The 20,771-nt window shown below is 43.3% G+C and overlaps 1 protein-coding gene across 1 annotated transcript in view; it reads left to right on the top strand.

The window, feature by feature from the left end:
* LOC309561368 (cytochrome P450 4B1-like) overlaps positions 1 to 20,771 on the top strand; it is a 31,491-nt gene that overhangs the window by 3,822 nt on the left and 6,898 nt on the right. Inside the window, exons 2-8 of the mRNA XM_082265248.1 lie at positions 1,122 to 1,266; positions 1,354 to 1,398; positions 3,750 to 3,877; positions 7,189 to 7,313; positions 10,926 to 11,077; positions 17,528 to 17,634; positions 20,328 to 20,518. Of these exons, the coding sequence (XP_082121374.1) occupies positions 1,122 to 1,266; positions 1,354 to 1,398; positions 3,750 to 3,877; positions 7,189 to 7,313; positions 10,926 to 11,077; positions 17,528 to 17,634; positions 20,328 to 20,518 (893 nt within the window). The remainder of the gene's footprint in view (positions 1 to 1,121; positions 1,267 to 1,353; positions 1,399 to 3,749; positions 3,878 to 7,188; positions 7,314 to 10,925; positions 11,078 to 17,527; positions 17,635 to 20,327; positions 20,519 to 20,771) is intronic.

Here is a 20,771-nt window from a genome sequence, read left to right as displayed (position 1 = left end):
TCCAGTGTGTGCTGACCAAGTGGAGCTGCTGGGCAGAATACTTCTGGAAAAACAGTATCGGTAGTACTCAAGCATCTGCCCAGGGGTCTGCCTAAGAGAGGGGACCACTCCAGAGGGATCAAGGGGATCCAGAAGTCAGCTAACCCAGAGTGATACAGTAAAGGGGGTGCCAAGTTATTAAACCCTGAAGATTAGAGGGTAAAGGGGGCGCCAGGAAGGGCCCTGAAGTTGCTCAGCACTGCAGTCTACTATAAAGGACAGTTATCTCAGGAAAGGAGTGCCTTAGGAAGCTAAAAGGACTCTTTCACAGTCAAAGGCAAAGTAAAGTAGGGGGCCTAGCCGTAACCAGCGTCAGTCAGCATTAACCAGCATCAGTCAGCATTTTCTATATCGTCCCAGCATATTGTGCATAGTTCAGTTTAATTGGAGTATCCCACTCATCCCTTCTCCTATCCAAGTTCCTAATAAAACATAAAAACCAAAGAAACTGGACTGGTCCTTGTCTGATGTAAAAACACTTGGAAACATGTGAGAATGGTCTACTGTTGCTAATGGTAACCCAGGGGAATAGAGTTTCCACCTCATCCCTTTAAAACAGAACACAAATTAATTACACAGGTTCTGTGGCTAATTTAATGCAGAGAAGGCTCCAAGTGAGTTTAATTACCACCTTAATCAGCCACAGAACCTGTGTAATTAATATGTGTTCTGTTTTAAAGGGATGAGGTGGCAACCCTACAGGGGAACCCACACACAGCAGCTCCAATGGGAGTAGTGCTACATTAGCATGGTGGGATGACAACAATTCAGAATTTGTTATTCTGTACACTCCGTGCCATTGCCCCGCCCCCTTCTATTTGGACAACTAGTGATCCACATTGGTGTAACCCACTCTGAGCTCTGTTGCTCCTATAACCCTCCTAAGTACATCACCTAACCCCCAACACACCAACCTGAACAAAGTGGGAAGTTACAGATTTCACAACCATTCTTGATGGGCAGAGGGCATTTAAATCATATATTTATCTGCATTAACATTAATCAGTTGTGGATCATCAGACGTTTCTTATGTGCACGAGTTACTCAATTTATGATCTGCTGTGTATTTTTATTAACTTTAGTTCCATGGTGATGGAAAAGATATGGATATCATCATGCGTTATGCAGAACAGTACGCCTACGCCTATCCACTGTGGCTGGGGAATTTCTTTGCATCTTTGACTATCTGTCACCCCGATTATGCAAAGGCCATTCTGTCCAGACAGGGTAAGAGTTTCCATTCACTACACTCAATGATTTACTGTATATTCACTTCAATGCTGCCTTCTCATAGTAGTATCTTTTTCTTGGCAGATCCAAAGGATAATTTTGGCTATTACTTCATTACTCCATGGATTGGCAAGTAACATGATATTGAATATTCAGATCTACATGCCAAAAATAAAAGCAATGTGATTAATGTTTTGTACATTACAGACAGTAATGTTGGGACTGAGCATAATCCTTCATGAACATGCCCTCCGCACGCATAATTCCCTTGTTACCCCACATCCTGCCTAGCTTAGCTACACAATGATGTGTTAGTCCAAAATCCCACAGAAGCCCGGAGCTCTGGAGGTCATTGAACCAGAGTGCTGCCATGTTTTTTCCTGCAGGACTGAGTCTTATAGGCCCCTGCACCTGGAAAAAATGTCTTGAATTAAAATAAAATCACTTACGCAAAAGCACATTTCAAACCACCTGAAGATGAGATATAATGCAATTATGTTTAAATGAAAATAGGAGATATGTTAGATGGTAGACCAGTGCAGAGCCATTTGTACTGGGAGCAATGCCCTAAGGCCCCCCCCCCCCACACTAGCCCTTCATGTAACATTACCATTAGCCCTTTCTGTAACCCTAAGACTAATCCTTTCTGTAACTATAATAGTAACCCTAACACTAACTTTGCTTAAAACCCTAACATTAACCCTTCCCATAACCCTAACACTTTCTCTGTCTAAAACCCTATCACAAATGCTTCCTGTAACCCTCAAATTAACCCTCCAGTAAGGCTAACCCTAAAACTGACACTAACCCTCCCTGTAACAATAACAGTAACCCTTCCAGTACCCTAACACTAATCCATTTTGCAACCCCTAACACTAATCCTCCCTGTAATAATAACATTTATACTACCTGTAACCTTAACAATAACCCTAATCCTCCCTGCAACTCTAACACTAACTCGCCTGTATCACTTACCCACCTTGTAAAAATAACATTAAACCTTCCTCCAACCATAACACTAATCCTCCCTTTAACTCTACCACTAACCTTTCCTGTAACCCTAACAATAACCATCACTATAACCCTAACACTACTTGTACCCTTAATGCTTACACTGTTCTGTAACTCTAATGCTAATCCTCACAGTAACCTTAACAGTAACTCTAACACTAATCCTCTCTGTAACCCTAACAATAACAATAACCATCACTATAACCCTAAGCCCCCGTTCACATTAGGTCGCTCCGACTTCGGGGGCGACCTGTGAATTTGCGTGCACCGCGACTTCGGCGCGACTTGCACGGACTTCATATAATGAATGTCTATGCAAGTCGCCTCCAGGTCGCCCCGAAGTAGTACAGGACCCTTTTTCTAAGTCGGAGCGACTTGTGTCGCTCCTATTAGAACCGGTCCTGTACTACTCAATGGACCCGACGGTGCGCGACTTGCCAGGCTGACCAAGTCGCCTGGCAAGTCGTAATAGTGTGAACCGGCTCTAAAACTACCTGTACCCTTAATGCTTAGCCTGTTCTGTAACTCTAATGCAAGTAACTCTAGGACTAACCTTCCCTCTATTCCTAACACTAACCCTTCCTGTAACACTTATTTCTTTAACCCTAATGGTAATCTTCCCTGTAACCTTAAGGGTCCTTCCACACCGGCGATCCGATCCGATCCGCCTCAGGCGTTTTTCAGGCGGACCTGATCGGATGCTCCATGCATCCCTATGGGGCAGCGGATGTCAGCGGTGACATGTCTGATGACACCCGCTGCTCTCCAATCTGATCCTGTCCGTGAAATCCGGACGGATGGAAAACCTATTTTCCATCTGTCTGGATGATCGGATCGGATGAGAACGGACAGGCGGTCTGTTTTCATCCGATCTCCCCATAGAGGACAGCGGGGACCTGACAGCTCCGTCTTTGCACACAGAGTGGAGACGGAGCTGTCATCCGCCTGCTCGGCGGGGATCAGCAGATCGATCCCCCGCTGAGCAGAACGGACCTCGTCGGACGGTGCGCCCGTGTGAAAGGACCCTCATACTAATCCTTCCTGTGTAGTGTAAACCTGAGACCCAGACCTTCCCTCTATAAGTCTAACAGTAAGACTCACATTAACCCTCCCTGTAAGTCTAACACTAAGCCCGACCCTCACACCACTACGCCAATAACTAAGCCAATGTACTCTAGGATACCAGTGCCAGAATATGAGGTTTATATAAAGAGATCAGACTAGGCCTACATTAATTTGTTAGGTCAGAGAATGGGCGAGCTCAGTGGAGGATGGCCTTTGCAAAGTATGTTCAAAGTAATGATGCACAAAATATAACATACATATGAATTGAATATTGCACAAGTGCTTAGTAAAAGGAAAAGTAAAGGGGGTACATAAATCCTTGCACAACTCTATAAATGTCATTCAAGGACTCCTAAAATTATTATTTTTATTTCAAAATCTGTTATAATTTTTTTATCACTCAGGTAAAGGGTTGCTGGTGTTATCTGGCCAGAAGTGGTTCCATCACCGCAGACTTCTGACTCCTGCCTTCCATTATGATGTATTGAAGCCGTACGTCACGCTCATGTCCGACTGTGTGAATGTCATGCTGGTAATTACACATCTTGCAATAAAAAGCATGCTGAAGTTAGTGTGTCTAATGCTGACTATACACCTAACCATACACAATAATCCCAGATACATTTCACCATTTCAGTCATCTGTTTGAAAATACTATAAGCCAGGGATTCCCAAAATACGGCCCTCCAGTTGTTCAGGAGCTACAATTCCCATCATGCCTAGTCATGTCTGTGAATGTCAGAGCTTTACAATGCCTCATGGGACGTGTAGTTCTGCAACAGCTGCAGGGCCGTAGTTTGGGAATCCCTGCTATAAGCAAAGAAAACAAACAGTGCAAAGAGTAAAACCCAAGTAAAATATGCAGCTGAACACTAAAAGGTTAATCACAAAACCTAAAATAAATAAACAACATAAATCAGTGCAGTGCAATAAGCATGAACAAATCAATATAAAATCTAAATGATAGTAAAAGCCTAAAAGTCCCTTATGAAAATGAAGATTCCATAACAAGTGAGGTAATGAGTCCAGAGTCCACTTCAGGGGATGAGCCTTCACCTCCTATTACGCTACTGCGCTCACCTCAGGGTTAGACCTCTGTGTTTACCAGCAGGTCTAATACGCTTGTCTTTGTGATCACTCAATAGATGTAATACTGCAACTTCCCAGCCACTGATCCATGTCCAACGTGTGTAGCCAGCAGAACCAGAGGCAATCACAATCAAACGGAGGAACTCCCCACGAGTAGATATACATAGAGAGCAATAAAGCAGAGATCTAAGAGCGATCCACTTGATAAAAGATTTTCAATTTATTTTAACAATTGCACTTACAATCATGACGATGAAGCAGTAAACCAAGCAACTGGTATCCAGATGGCTTGCTGAAAGATGGCAGTGGGTGACATCAGGCAGGTAGCTCCTCCCCCCGTATGCATTACTTCCTGATGAAGCAATGTTGGCAGCACTCATACATCTATTTCCCAAAGACAACCTCTGGATATGAGGCTGAGCATGTGCACTCAACTTCTTTGGTGGACCATGGCGAGGCCTGTTCTGAGAGGAACCTGTCCTGTTAAACCGCTGTATGGTCTTGGCCACCGTGCTGCAGCTCAGTTTCAAGGTCTTGGCAATCTTCTTATAGCCTAGGTCATCTTTATGTAGAGCAAAAAAATATTTTTTTCTGATCCTCAGAGAGTTCTTCTCTGCCATGAGATGCCATGTTGAACTTCCAGTGACCAGTATGAGAGAGTGAGAGTGATAACACCAAATGTAACACACCTGCTCCCCATTCACACCTGAGACCTTGTAACATTAATGAGTCACATGACACTGGGGAGGGAAAATGGCTAATTGGTCCCACTGTGGACATTTTCATTTCGGGATGTACTCACTTTTGTTGCCAGCAGTTTAGACATTAATGGCTGCGTGTTGAATTATTTTGAGGGGACAGCAAATTTACACTGTTATACAAGCTGTACACTCACTACTTTACATTGTAGCAAAGTGTCATTTCTTCAGTGCTATCACATGAAAAGATATAATAAAAGGGGTGTACTCACTTTTGTGAGATACTGTATATTTTATATTGATGTGTTCATGCTTATTGCGCTGCACTGATTCATGTTGTTTTTCTGTTTGAAAATTAATGTTCTCTAAAACTAAAGAAAAATGGGTTTGGTTGAATTGAACTGGATTTTCCACTAATGCTGATTGTCCTATTTTGATTAAATTTACATACACCTGCATGTTCCATTGTGGTGTGTTACTGCATATTAACATGTGGTACTTCCATTGTTAATGTGTGTTGCAATAAGGAAGCTTATTCATTTAGAATGGGCCTGCCAATACATGACGATGGAATGAAACCCAGACCTGCACCTTATTCTTTCATATAGTGCACCATAACACACAGTAGCATAAGGGCTTTGCAACCCACATCAATGTGGGTCCATTCGCATCTATTGTGCTGTGGATTCTAAATGAATGGAACCCCAAGGTTCAGTTGCAATGGCAGTACCCTGCATTGCTATACGTTGTATTAACACATGGTGAAACACACCTTTTACCATCTTCTATTTTTCTCTGTGAATTCAAAGCATTTTCTAATTGGATGAGGTGGAGAGGCAGGACAATGACGTCACAGTCGTCACCTAACTCAATTAGAGAATGCCTTGTGTTTATTGAGAAAAGTAGAAGGTGATCTCTGAATTGCGCCTGTGCCAAGCGGGCAAATCCCAGTCGTTTCTTTATCGCAGGGCAGCCTCTTGGCATAGATCACCCATAAATAGCGAGGATCTCTGTAGTAGCCTCTGCTACCATAGTGATTCTCTGTTTACATAGGGATTGGCCAGGTATTGAAAATGTATACTTATATGAAGTAACAAGGGATTTTTTTTTTGCAGTTGGAATGTGACGGAACTCCATTCTGCCACCTCTGGCACTGGCCCTGTTCTCACTGCTTACTACTGTCATTTGTAAATGCAGAAGCCCTTCAGGGCACCTCTACTGGCATCTCCCACAGACAGGGGAGGACTGGGCAAGGGGGCAGGGGGGCAATTGCCCCCCGGGCTGCTCTGATGCCCCATAAAAAAAGGTTGCACCGCTTCTGCCAGAGACATACCTAAAGGATTCCTGGTGAAGAGATGTAAAAAGTCCCCTCCGTTAACCTACTGAGTGCGGGATGAAAACAAGGACAGAGAGCAGCCCCCCCCCCCCCCCCCCCAGCATGGATGGGGTAAACTGTGTCTGAGCAGAGGCCGGTTCCCTGCCCCACTAGAGACTCTCCTCCCCTGGCCAGCCCCAACCAAGCTGTTCCAGCTCCCCCCAACAGCCCCCTGCAGGCCAGGTTCAGAACCCGGATTCAGCCAGTGAGTAGAGAGTACCTGGAGCGAAGCCTTAGCCTGGAATGGGGGTCAGGAGGAGGATGGGAAGAGGGAGAGTGAGAGGGGGGCTGAGTCGCTGTACCATGGGCCTCTGGTTTGTACTTGCCCCCTGGGCTGAAAGTTGCCAGTCTGCCCCTGCCCACAGAACCCTCCCTGCCCTGCACTATGACAGCAGAGGGGGACCAGGGGAAAAGCAATTTCTTGTTCATGTTGAATACCCAGTCTTGTGCAGATGAAATAAGTAAACAGGAATTTGTTTTTCACATAAATGGATACCTGTTGTTTATTATGTATTGTGTGACGATTCTCAGCTCCTTTAGTAAATCAGCTTCACAGGTTCTGCATCGCCAAAATTTTTAAAACATAAGGCTCCTAATTTCTATTGAACTGCTGATATATTTTCTTATATAATTGTATTCTTACGAATGATATGTTCTTTTCATAGCCTTTTGTTATTTCAGGATAAATGGGAGCATATCATTCCAGATAAGAAGACAGTGGAGCTGTTCCATCATGTCAGCCTCATGACACTGGACACCATCATGAAATGTGCCTTCAGTTACCATAGCAACTGCCAGAATGACAGGTCAGTATTTGGGGATTCCATTTCCCCCTCCCGTAACATTTATTTAAAACTACATATCCCTATCCATTTAAAGCTACATATCCCTTGAAGACTACCCTACCTATAGGGTGACAATGCTGTGTGATTCCACTGCAGAATGAATAGGGTTCACTGTCAGGATCAACTGTCAAAGGAATAGTGTTACCAGCGAAAGACGGCATAATGTTTGGCTTTGCTCATAGTTTTAGTTTTTTTTCATGTTTTTAAATACATTCTTTGCTGTTGCTTGCATTTATATGCATTCATATTCATTCGTTTTTGCCTAATTAAAAAAAATAACTAAAATAAATAAACTAAATTGTATGTTCATTTTTCTGTGGGTAAAATACAAAGGTGTCTTATTATAAAACATTTGTTAGACAAATGTCAGAAGCATGTGCACAAGCTGAATATATCGTTATCTCAGTCAGTGGTGTATTTTGGCTTTGTGCTTCCCCAGGCAAGACTAAAGTTGGGCCCCCCCCCCATCTAAATTTCTCCCACCCCTTCCTTTCCGTTGACACCTGCCACCATCTGATCCTGTCTGCCAAAAACAGATGGATGGGGATTCTTTCCCCATCTGTCTGGCAGATCGGGTCACATGCCTAATGAAGGGGACGTCTGTGACTCCGAAACGTGGCAATCTGCTGTAACGATGTGATCGCTGATTAAAGCTCTGGACCCACTCTGAGGATCCTTGGTGTGCTGGTGACATTCTTTTGCTTTGACTTGATACGGTTCCAGTCGTGGTCGCTTCAGCACCCACCCACTTATATGCACAGCCATTTCTACAGGAATGTGTGTGTTGGGATTAGTGCGTTGGAAGTTTTGGACTGGTTTCCCATACAGCACCCCTGCTGGCTGTCCACAACGAGGATTTGCACTTTGATGAGCCCATAGGAGACTGGGACATCACATTCACTGGGTCACATGCCTGATGGAGGGGTCCTGCTTGGCTCCGAAACATTGCAATCTGCTGTAACGATGTGATCGCTGATTAAAGCTCTGGACCCACTTTGGAGATCCTTGATTTGTTGGTGGCATTCTTTTGCTCTGATCGCTTATCATAAGTGCTGCACTGGGGTATAAATATATTCTGATGCATATGTGGGAACGCATGTAATGCTAGCTGCAGTCTAAGCACATTCATTTACAAGACAATACATAATTGCACTGAAGTTCATAATACCACATTAGCACAAGCTGTCTGAAATTTCCCTGTAATTTTGGTATTAGATTCATTCCTGTATCATCAGCTCCACCTAATGGCCAAAATGAAGTATATCATTCAGGGGGGACCAGTGACATCACTACAGTAATCAGTGCTAAAAATATGCACTGCTACTGTAATAATGACACTGACAGGGAAGGGGGTTACCCTGTGGGTGATCAAAGGGTTAAGTGTGAGCCTAGGGGAGTGTTTTCTAACTGTGGGGGGAGGGACTGGTGAAATGATCATAGAGACCTGTGTTCCCATATAGGAGGATCACAGGCGCTCTGTGGTCATTTCAGAGAGAACAATGGTCTGCTGTGTTTTCAACAGCTGACCGTCGCTCTCTCTCAGCGGGGATCGATCGCGGATGCCCGGCGGCAATCGGTGCTGCAGGTCCCGGGCATTGTGTCAGTATGATTTTGTCCTCCTCAGACTGATGCATACTGATTATCAACAATAATCAAAAATGACAACCAACGACAAATGAACATGAACAGATTAGGAGTGTGGTTTTATTAAACTAGGGATCTGTTGTAGAAATGCAATGTACAATTCACCAATTAGGAGCCCGCAGAGTCACCCAAGTTGCAGAGTCTTGTAAATGCGCTTAGCTTACACAAAAGCAAAAGCTAGATGTTATGACCCTATCTCGTATAATGCATATACTATGCATGGCCAGTGGGTTTTTATTTATTAGTAAGGCAAGATCTAAATTTTATATACTGATCAAAAGAATTAGGAACACTTTTAATTCAGAGTACAACATCAAGTGAATTAAACTCCTGGGATATTGATCTGGTCAGTTAAGTAGCAGAGGGGGTTGTTAATCAGTTTCGGCTGCTTTGGTGTTATTTAAATTAACAACAGGGACGCTAGATGGGCAACAATGAGACGACCACCAAAACAGAATGGTTTTACAGGTGGAGGCCACTGAAATTTTTTTCCCTACTGATCTTTTCTGACTGTTTTCCACTAGTTTTGCATTTGGTTAGGGTCAGTGTATTTACTGGTAGCTTGAGGCGATACCTGGACCCTATAGAGGTTTCTCAGTTCAACTCCTTCAGGATGGCACAACAATACGTGCCATTGCCAGAAGGTTTGCTGTGTCTCCCAGCACAGTCTCAAGAGCATAGAGGAGATTCCAGGAGACCATCAGTTACTCTAGGAGAGCTGGACAGGGCCAAAAAAGGTCCTTAACCCATCAGCAGCACTCTTATCTGCACCTTTGTGCAAAGAGGAACAGGATGAGCACTGCCAGAGCCCTACAAAATTACCTCCTACAGGCCACTGGTGCTCAAGTCTCTAACCAAACAATCAGAAACAGACTTCATGAGGGTGCCCTGAGGGCCCAACGTCCTCTAGTGGGCCTGTGCTCACTGCCCAGCACCAGGGAGCACCAGGGAGCTCCATTGGCATTTGCCATTGAATACCAGGATTGGCAGGTCTGCCACTGGCGCCCTGTGCTTTTCACAGATGAAAGCAAGTTCACCCTGAGCACATGTGACAGACATGAAAGGGTCTGGAGAAGCCGTGGAGAACGTTATGCTGCCTGTAACATTGTTCAGCATGATCGGTTTGGTGGTGGGTCAGTGATGGTCTGGGGAGGAATATCCATGGAGGGACGTACAGACCTCTACAGGCTAGAAAATGGCACCCTGACTGCCATTAGGTATTGGGATGAAATCTTTGGACCCATTGTAAGACCCTACGCTGGTGCAGTGGGTTCTGGGTTCCTCCTGGTGCACGACAATGCCCGGCCTCATGTGGCGAGAGTATGCAGCCAGTTCCTGGAGGATGAAGGAATTGATACCATTGAATGGCCCCCACTCTCGCCTGACCTAAATTCAATAAAACACCTTTGGGACATTATGTTTTGGTCCATCTGGCACCACCAGGTTGCACCTCAGTCTGTTCAGGAGCTCAGAGATGCCCTGGTCCAGATCTGGGAGGAAATACCCCAGGACACCATCCCTCTTCTCATTAGGAGCATGCCCCGACGTTGTCAGGCATGCATACAAGCACGTGGGGGCCATACAAACTACTGAGTACCATTTTTGAGTTGCTGCAATGAAATTTCAGCAAAATGGACTAGCCTGCTGCATCATTTTTTCACTTTGATTTTAGGGGAAGTCAGCCCTTTGTATGTTGATAATTTTAATTTCCATTAAACGATGTGGCATCCTTTTGTTCCTAACGCATTACCAAGTCCATATCATTATAGATATCCAGCATGATAATTTTCCCCATTGAGAGCTGATGTGTTTTCCAAGTGTTCCCTTAATTTTTTTGAGCATTGTATATTTAGGCAATAAAGCAGCTCATTAATATGTAAAGCATTTAAATCCTGAGCTTTCATCTGTGTGTACTTATTTTCTCCCTAGTGAAAGTGCCTACATCAAGGCAGTATATGACCTCTCCTACCTGGTGGATTATAGATTTACCTGCCTGCCCTATCACAGCGATTTCCTCTTCCATCTGAGCCCTCATGGATTTCGCTTCAGGAGAGCGCTGAGGACAGCGCATCAGCACACAGGTCAGCCTGCTGTACCACTGGACAGTTATTGGATAATGTTTACTTTACCGTGTTGTATGGATGGAAAACAAAATTTTTAAGTTCATTCTGCCCCCCAAGTCAGTGCAAATAATTATATATATTGGGCTGGTGGCCCTATGTGGAGATAAGAAAATATATTTGGCATGTGTGGGGATGGTTCTGACTGGAAAATAGTGCCAGCGGAGAGTCTCATCCTTTAGCTATATAAACAATGTACAAAAACATAGTCGATTTTAAATACCCCTCCAGTGAGCACAAATGCATAGAATAATATTAAAAATATATACAAATCTTTATTTCATCCAGTAAAATAGTCAATAAAAACACGTGTAATATATACATGAATATTGATACTAACAATCACCATCAATTAGATAAATGAACAGTGCATAACATGGTAGTCTTGTCGAAATAAGGAAATTGGGTCAACGTGTTTTCAGAAACATCTGCTTCCTCAGGACCTCCGCTTCCTCAGGACCTCCTATCTCATAAATAGGTACAGATGGACATTAGAATCACTTCTATTAGCAAAAATACACATATGAGTCACATAGCATCAGAGTGTATGATTACATTAGTGAATAACAATCCACAGTATCTCACAAAAGTGAAAATGTTCAAATTGGGCCCAATTAGCCATTTTCCCTCCCTGGTGTCATGTGACTCGCTAGTGTTACAAGGTCTCAGGTGTTAATGGGGGGCAGGTGTGTTAAATTAGGTGATATCACTCTCACTCTCTCATACTAGTCACTGGAAGTTCAACATGGCACCTTATGGCAAAGAGCTCTGAGGATCTGAAAAAAAGAATTGTTTCTCTACATAAAGATGGCCTAGGCCAGCCTTTCTCAACCTTTTCAACACAGAGGAACCCTTGAAATACATTTCTGCTCTCGGGGAACCCCTGCTAAAAATGAAAAATCTACAACTCATGACACATTAGTTTGACAGTCAGTGGGAAGATCGACCCTTACTCTTGTCATCATTGGGACAAATTAGCCCCTTACAGATGGCTAAAAGGAACAAATGGTGTCATTGGAAACGTATCTGAGAGGCAGAAATTGCCTCTTGCTCAAGGAACCCGTAGCAACCTCAGGAGGAACCCTGGTTGAGAAACCCTAGCCTAGGCTATAAGAAGATTGTCAAGACCCTGAAACTGAGCTGCAGCATGGTGGCCAAGACCATACAGCGATTTAACAGGACAGGTCCCACTCACCATGGTCGACCAAAGAAGTTGAGTGCACGTGCCCAGCATCATATCCAGAGGTTGTCTTTGGAAAATAGATGTATAAGTGCTGCCAGCAATACTGCAGAGGTTGAAGGGGTGGGGGGTCAGCCTGTCAGTGCTCAGACCATACGCCGCACACTGCATCAAATTGGTCTGCATGCCTGTCGTCCCAGAAGGAAGCCTCTTCTAAAGATGATGCACAAGAAAGCCAGAAGACAAGCAGACTAAGGACATGGATTACTGGAACCATATCCCATGATCTGATGAGATAAACTTATTTGGTTCAGATGGTGTCAATGGGTGTTTGTTGAGTTATTTTGAGGGAACAGCAAATTTACACTGTTATACAAGCGCCCTGTGCTTTTCACAGATGAGAGCAGGTTCACCCTGAGCACATGTGACAGACATGAAAGGGTCTGGAAAAGCCATGGAGAAGGTTATGCTGCCTGTAACATCGTTCAGAATGACAGGTTTGGTGGAGTGTCAGTGATGGTCTGTAGAGGCATATCCATGTAGGGACGCACACAGGGCCACTGTTAGAAATCACGGGGCCCCATACAGCCTACCTAAGGAGGCCCCCCCGACCCCGCCCACCTCAACAAAATGCAGCCTTGTCCTTAAGTGATATTTGTTTATCTCCTGCCTGTTATAAATTTGATTAGACTAGGCTTCAAACACACCTGAGATCATCCATTTTTAATGAGAATGCTGCCACTGACTTTAATGGCTCTTTCACACAGGCGAACCGTTCAGATCCGCCTGTCAGTTTTTCAGGCGGATCTGAATGGATGCTCTATGCATCTCTATGGGGCAGCGGATGTCAGCGGAGACATGTCCGCTGATATCCGATCTGATCCTGTCCATCAAATCCGGACAGATGGAAACGCTATTTTCCATCCGTCTGGTGGATCAGATGAGAACGGACAGGTGGTCCGTTCTCATCCGATCCCCCCATAGGGGACAGCGGGGATCTGACACCTCCGTCTCTGCACACAGTGTGGAGACAGAGCTGTCATCCGCCTGCTTAGCGGGGATCGGCGGATTGATGCCCAGCTGAGCATAACGGCTCCGTCAACGGAACAGAGCCGTGTGAAAGGGGCCCAAGGCATACATTTTCTTTAAAGCATAAGTTGACCTTTGGGAACATGTTACATGTTCCACCTGATTTTAGGGTGGAACAAGTAACGTGTTCCAAATCTTGCAGCCGTCGCTCGTTGCCCCCCCCCCCCCCCCTGTAGCAGCAGTATAGGAAGTATTTCCCGTAATAGCTGTCACTGTTTTTAAAATCAGCCCCGCACGGTCGCATCTTTCATCCTTTGTGGCTGTCAGCTTGTAATATCTGCAAGTCGGTATGGGATGTACAGGTACACGGATATAATGACAGATCTGAAGGAGACCTGCCCTGCACCAGGGATCTGCTGATCGCTGGTGCAATACTTTACGGGCTGCAAAAGAAAAAAATAATACATGCAAATTTTTTTACCTGCAAGGTGAACTTATCCTTGAAGCCTTAAGGCACATCTATGATGCCTTTAAATCAGCTGAAGCATGCACTCCAATAATTATTTAAAATTTTTATTAGCTATTTACTAGCATTGCTTTTTAAAGAGTGATCTTCATCCAGATCTCTCTTCAGAGAGCATTTGGCTGGTGGGGAGGAGGCATTGTATCACCTCTTCAGGACCTGTTTTAACCACTTAAAAATCCTGATAACAGTTGAATAGGATCGTGGCCAGCAGGCAACATGGCGGGTGGTCCAGTGGGCATAATTTTTGCTGTGCAAAAAGCTTTTCGGTTGTGACATGTGTACTTTCCATGCCGCTACCTTTCCAGGGCTCTTTCAAACAGAGCTTCTCTGCTTAGCAGGGGATCCATGAGTGGATTCCCTGCTGAACTGGAGCTTATCTGGATAGATGTCAGTGTTAAGACATCTGTGCCAGTTCATTCTGTGACCGCATACACCACACAGTGGATAGGGGTGGACTTTTGATGGCTCTATGGGTGGCCAGATATAAATGGAAATGTGTCTATTTACATCAGGCTATGTTTAATCTGTCATGTTTAGGCCTGGAAAAGTAGAAAAGGATGCAGTTCTTTTCCTTTTTTTTCAGGAACTGAACAGATGCAGAGGTAAGTGGATGTAAACAGACAACGGTCCATTTACATCCAGACTTCTGTAGACCTACATAGAGGTCTGCACAAAAAATTGACTGGCGGATCTAAGTGGAAAGCTAGGGCAATTACAGTATTTCTTATGGGGAGTGGTTGGGGGCCTTAAAAACACAGCTCAGCCATTTACTGCCCCCCAAACAAATGTAACCAAGCATCTCATGCTTATGATTATCATCATTATGATGATCAGAGCACAGCAGCTGCTCTATTGCTCTGTCACAGTGTCACTGTTGGTTGCTGATTTTGTTATTGCTGTACTGAGTTACAATCTGTAACATACAGTACAGCCATAAAGTTAACAAAATCAGCAACCAACAGCAATGTGACACTGTGACAGAGCAATAGAGCAGCTGTTGTGCTCTGACCATCATAATGATCATGGGCACACAGTAGGGAGTTGGGGAGTGTACCATCCTTCCTTAGTATTCAGTGTCATTGTGTGAGTCTGTGCTCCACCCCCCGCCATTGAATTAAGCCTGCTGTGCCCTCTCAGCCTCCAACCCGCCTCATATCAATCTCTCCCTCTGTCTGCTGAACTTACTGAGGGAATAGTGTACAGGAGCAGTGTAGAAAATAAACACTCCGCCAGTGAAAACATAGGCAGTGGGTGGCCGTGACTGGAACTATGATATGGGCAGCGCATGGGCTTGTCTGCCTGCGCCCCGAAAAAGGAAAAAAAGTTCCTCCTCTGCTGACACCTCCTGGGCCCCTATGTTATCCTGATGGGGCCCAGAAAATTACACTCTGATAAGCAAGTATGGTTTAGAAAAACCTTTTTATTTATTTAGACAGAAGTAACTATAAAGCTGCCCGGACCCCCCTGCTGGACTGATAGAGCCTGGGCCCGGTACAACAGGGCTGATTGTACTGCCTTATTAGTGGCCCTGGATGCACAGACCTCTACAGGCTAGACAATGGCACTCTGACTGCCATTAGGTATCGGGATTAAAACCTTGGACCTGACTGTCAGACCCTGCGCTGGTTCAGTGGGTCCTGGATTCCTCCTTGTGCATGACAATGCACGGCCTCATGTGGCGAGAGTATGCAGCCAGTTCCTGGAAGATGATGATGGAATTGATACCATTGAATGGCCCCCACGCTTGCCTGACCTAAATCCAAGAGAACCTCTGAGACATTATGTTTTGGTCCATCCGAAGCCACCAGGTTGCACTTCAGTCTATTCAGGAGCTCAGTGATGCCCTGGTCCAGATCTGGGAGAAAATACCCCAGGACACCATCCTTCGTCTCATTAGGAGCATGCTCCGATGTTGTCAGGCATGCATACAAGCAACGTGGGGGCTATACAAACTACTGATTTGCTGCAATGAAATTTCAGCAAAATGGACTTGCCTGCTGCATCATTTTTTTACTTTGATTTTGGGGTGTCTTTGAATTCAGCCCTCTGTTGGTTGATCATTTTCATTTCCATCAAACGATGTGGCATCCTTTCATTCCTAACACATTACCCAGTCCATATCAGTGTAGATTTCCAGCATGATACTTTTCCCCATTAAGATCTGATGTGTTTTCAAAGTGTTCCTTTAATTTTTTTTGAGCCGTGTATATTTATTGGCCACTGTAGTCCCATTATAGGTCGCTGATCACCACCATTAGTAGTATCGTTTTTTTTTTTTTTGTTAAATCCAGTTTATATACCATAGTTTGTAGGCGCTATAACTTTCACGCAAACCAGTCAATATTTGCTTATTGGTATTTTTTATATCAAAAGCATGTAGCAGAATACATTTTGGCCCCAAATTTATGAAGAAATTAGATTTTCACTATAATGTGCTTTTCACTATGGCCTTCAGTAACTGCAGCACCACAACACATTTTGTGTGATACTTTCTTTTTTTAGCCCTGTCCCTACCATGGAAGCACCAATTGGCTTGCAACCAAGGCCAATAATTCAACCCCTGATCCTCCCAAGTCCCATGTCAGCACAAGGTCACCTGAATCCAAAAGCATACCTGTGAAAAGAAGAGGCCTTACCCTACTTTCTTACCTTTACCCTGTCCTGAAATGCCTCAGCTCTGCCACTTTCTAGTGAGACCCTTTGCTATCAAATGGCTTGTGCGCATGGTCATTCATTCATGTCACAATTGAAATTGTCATTCATCTCTGCAGTGAACTAATGTCATGGGCAGCAACTCTCCTGTGCCACTTGGTACTTATGGTGTGGCCATCAGGCCCCAGCAGCTAGAAGTCACATAAGTCATAGAAACATAGCCAGTGGTGGCCAACTTACTTGATATCAGGGAACTCAAGCGTGGTCCTTGAGTCATTACTTTTCTATGCCTAGGTTATTTCTTAGGGCTGATGGATAAAATACTGTGTATTCATTGGACTGGTTTGGTGTATTTCTTTACACATTTTTATTTCTTTCAGTGTTGTCTCTATTATGTTGCTAAATGTTGCTAAAATGAATTTCAAATGTGAAATTTTTAAGGGGATGTAGAAAGCACAAATGTGGGGATTTGTAGGGGTACTATAATGACAGTCATCTTTAACAGTGTGTAGCATGTCTCCAGTCTCTAATTCAGCATGTCTTCAGTTACCAACCACTCCTGTAGTACTGTATGTCTGCAGTCTCTTACCATTTGCTATAGCATGTCTATAATCTCTAACACTCCTCTGTAGCATTATCTTTACTGAATACTATTTGTGAATGTTTGGTGATGTCAGGGGCCACACTTGAGTTCCCTTATATCAAGTAGATTGACCACTGCTGGCTTAGTTATTTCTGTCCATGAATTGGAACATTTTAATTCATGGAATTTAATAATGTGAAAGGGGGGACAGTTTCATTATGCCACCACTCACCTCTTCATGTCTTCTCCATATCTGCAGGATCCCATTTATAAAAAATCTCAAACATCAAGGATTTGGCAATGCAAGCCAAAGGACCCCAGACTTTCAAACAGGTAGTAAGATGAATATCTTACTACATTGGTGCATAGTTGGTGGATGGTGGCGTTTAGGTAACTTTCTATTCAGCATTCATTTCTTATATATGGTTCTTTTTTTACTAGATGAAGTCATTAGGGAAAGGAAAGAATCCCTCAAGGAAGAGAAAGAGCTGGAAAAGATCCTTAAGAAGAGACATCTGGATTTTCTTGACATTCTTCTCTGTGCTAAGGTAGTTTAGGGATTTCTATTTAATTATCTGCATTTGTCTAATGTAGAGAGGTATTGCTAAGATGAATACAGTGATACCTCGGTTCACGAACGCTTCTGTTCACGAACAACAGAAAAGTTCATAAAAATATGCTCCGGTTCACGAACTCCGCTTCGGTTCACGAACAGGAGCCGCGCCCATTTTAATGCTATTTCCAGGCTGTCACATGGTCGTGACTTCCTGTAGGAAGATCGTGGAGAGAAGAAGAGACACAGAAAGAAGTACTGTGAGTACTGTGAAGACGCTTTTTGGTGTGCTTTTTAGCACATACAGTACTGTACTGTACTACTGTACTGTACTGTACAATACTGTGCAGTACTTCTGTACAATACTGTACTTACTGTATTGTAAAAGAAAACTGGTCTAGCACTTGCAATTGTGTACATCTCCATCCCTAAAATTTTGTAAAGACAAGAGAACGGTCGCCCAGGCGGGACTTTATATGAGGTTGCCACAATAGTCATGAAGAGTCAAAGAGTAAAATTTATTAGTAGAGTAAAAGCATACAATCGATATAAATGTATAGCCATAAGTATAGTTACAAAACATGTACAGCATGTAGAAAACAATTGACAGAATAGCAGCAAATTGCGCATGATGACAGCATTGCAGCATCCGTGTAGCATAGTATTGGGTATATCTTGTATTGTAAACTCTACGCGTTTCGTGGGTCTAATATGCCCACTCATCAGGAGTATATAAGTAGGTCTGTCTAAAAGTAAATAATAAAAAATAAAATATCAATATTTGCTGTGCGTTTATATTGGCCAACAACTGTGAAGTTTCAACAAATGTATGACCCAAGTGGGGAAACAACACTTACATTGGGCCAAATCAGATTGAGAAATGCTGCCATGAGGTGGGGTGCCAACGTCTGATCCGGGAGCTGAAGAGACAAGAGTACCCACAAGAAAATGGGGAGCCGGGCAAGGAAACATGAGTGATGGAAAATGTGATATGACACTGGCTGAAAAATGCAAGAAATAGTATATCAAAGTATTAGAATATGGGCTGTATCACATAGTGAAACATAAAAGTATTCAATGTACAAGGTATGTTCCAGCAGAAACAGTGTCAACATTAGAGAAGGAAAAAAAAAAAAAAAACGAAAGAAAGCACCGAAGAAAAATGCAGATCCCCAGAAAAAGTGCTGATCACAGTGTAACCAATGACCAGGAATAGTGATGAGAAAGCTGTGATGAATAAAATAAAGTGAGGAAGATGAGCTCATATGGTTTCATAACACTGGTTGAGTAAGCATAGTATCTCAGGATATTGAAAGTACAAAAAAGTATCAATATAATAAATAAAGATGATACAAAAAAAAATATATATAGTAAAATTGAGACAGGTGTAGGAACCATAGAGTAATGAGCTCGCAGGGTGGTGCCTGTTCTAAGGACAGCAATGCTGGGAGTAGTGAGAGACTGAAAGAGTGAAGTGTCTAAAAGAATGGGAGGTGGAGATGGTGAAGGAAGTGGTGGGAATTAGACAAGGTGTGTAATTATGTCCACATTTCTGGGGATCTGCATTTTTCTTCGGTGCTTTCCTTCGTTTTTTTTTTTTTTTTTTTTTTTTCCTTCTCTAATGTTGACACTGTTTCTGCTGGAACATACCTTGTACATTGAATACTTTTATGTTTCACTATGTGATACAGCCCATATTCTAATACTTTGATATACTATTTCTTGCATTTTTCAGCCAGTGTCATATCACATTTTCCATCACTCATGTTTCCTTGCCCGGCTCCCCATTTTCTTGTGGGTACTCTTGTCTCTTCAGCTCCCGGATCAGACGTTGGCACCCCACCTCATGGCAGCATTTCTCAATCTGATTTGGCCCAATGTAAGTGTTGTTTCCCCACTTGGGTCATACATTTGTTGAAACTTCACAGTTGTTGGCCAATATAAACGCACAGCAAATATTGATATTTTATTTTTTATTATTTACTTTTAGACAGACCTACTTATATACTCCTGATGAGTGGGCATATTAGACCCACGAAACGCGTAGAGTTTACAATACAAGATATACCCAATACTATGCTACACGGATGCTGCAATGCTGTCATCATGCGCAATTTGCTGCTATTCTGTCAATTGTTTTCTACATGCTGTACATGTTTTGTAACTATACTTATGGCTATACATTTATATCGATTGTATGCTTTTACTCTACTAATAAATTTTACTCTTTGACTCTTCATGACTATTGTGGCAACCTCATATAAAGTCCCGCCTGGGCGACCGTTCTCTTGTCCTTACTATATTGTATTTCACAGCCTCCCACCTGCCTTCCTCCATGCCAGAAGTCATCTCAAGCAAGGTTAGTGTTCTCTCTTTATACATTACTATACTGTACTAATGTGTATTGTAAGGTCAGAACGGATTAACCGGATTTACATTGAACCCTATGGGAAAATGTGCCTCGGGTCACAACCAATTCGGTTCACGAGAATTAAGTTCGTGAACCGAGGTATCACTGTATACTAAAACTTGTTATTATCTTGCTGAGGTGTGTCAGTAGAACCATGTGAACCAAAAAAGACTGGTGTTGGCTAGATGTATCTTGCAGCTGCCTTCCTAACAGGACGTCTGTTGTGTGAAACAGATTATATATCCTCTTATTATATAAGATATTTTAATTTTATGTAGGATGAAAAAGGTCAGGGGTTGTCCAATGAGGACCTGCGTGCAGAGGTGGACACGTTCATGTTTGAAGGACATGATACAACAGCCAGTGGGATCTCCTGGACATTATATTGTATGGCAAAATACCCTGAACACCAAGAGAAATGTCGAGAGGAGATCCGAGAGGTCCTGGGAGACCGGAAGACAGTGGAATGGTGAGAGTTTATATCTTAACTAGCACTAAACCAGTATTTTTGAAAGAAGGAAATTTTCCTAACAGAGCCACAGACAACAATAAAGGCCAGAGAAAGGTACCAAAAAATGTTTAGGGAACCTTCACCCTTGTGCAGTGCTTTGCTGCATGCACGCTGATGCTCAGCATGTCGTGGGTTAGCATTGGTTCTTAATTCTGAATGGGCTACCAATGCATCTAAAAGTGGGCAATGACCTTTTTTGTGATGCAGTGCA

The sequence above is a fragment of the Pelophylax lessonae genome, assembly GCF_965119305.1.
Source record: "Pelophylax lessonae genome assembly, chromosome: 8".
Lineage (NCBI taxonomy): Eukaryota > Metazoa > Chordata > Amphibia > Anura > Ranidae > Pelophylax > Pelophylax lessonae.
This window is presented reverse-complemented; position numbering and strand designations above follow the sequence as displayed.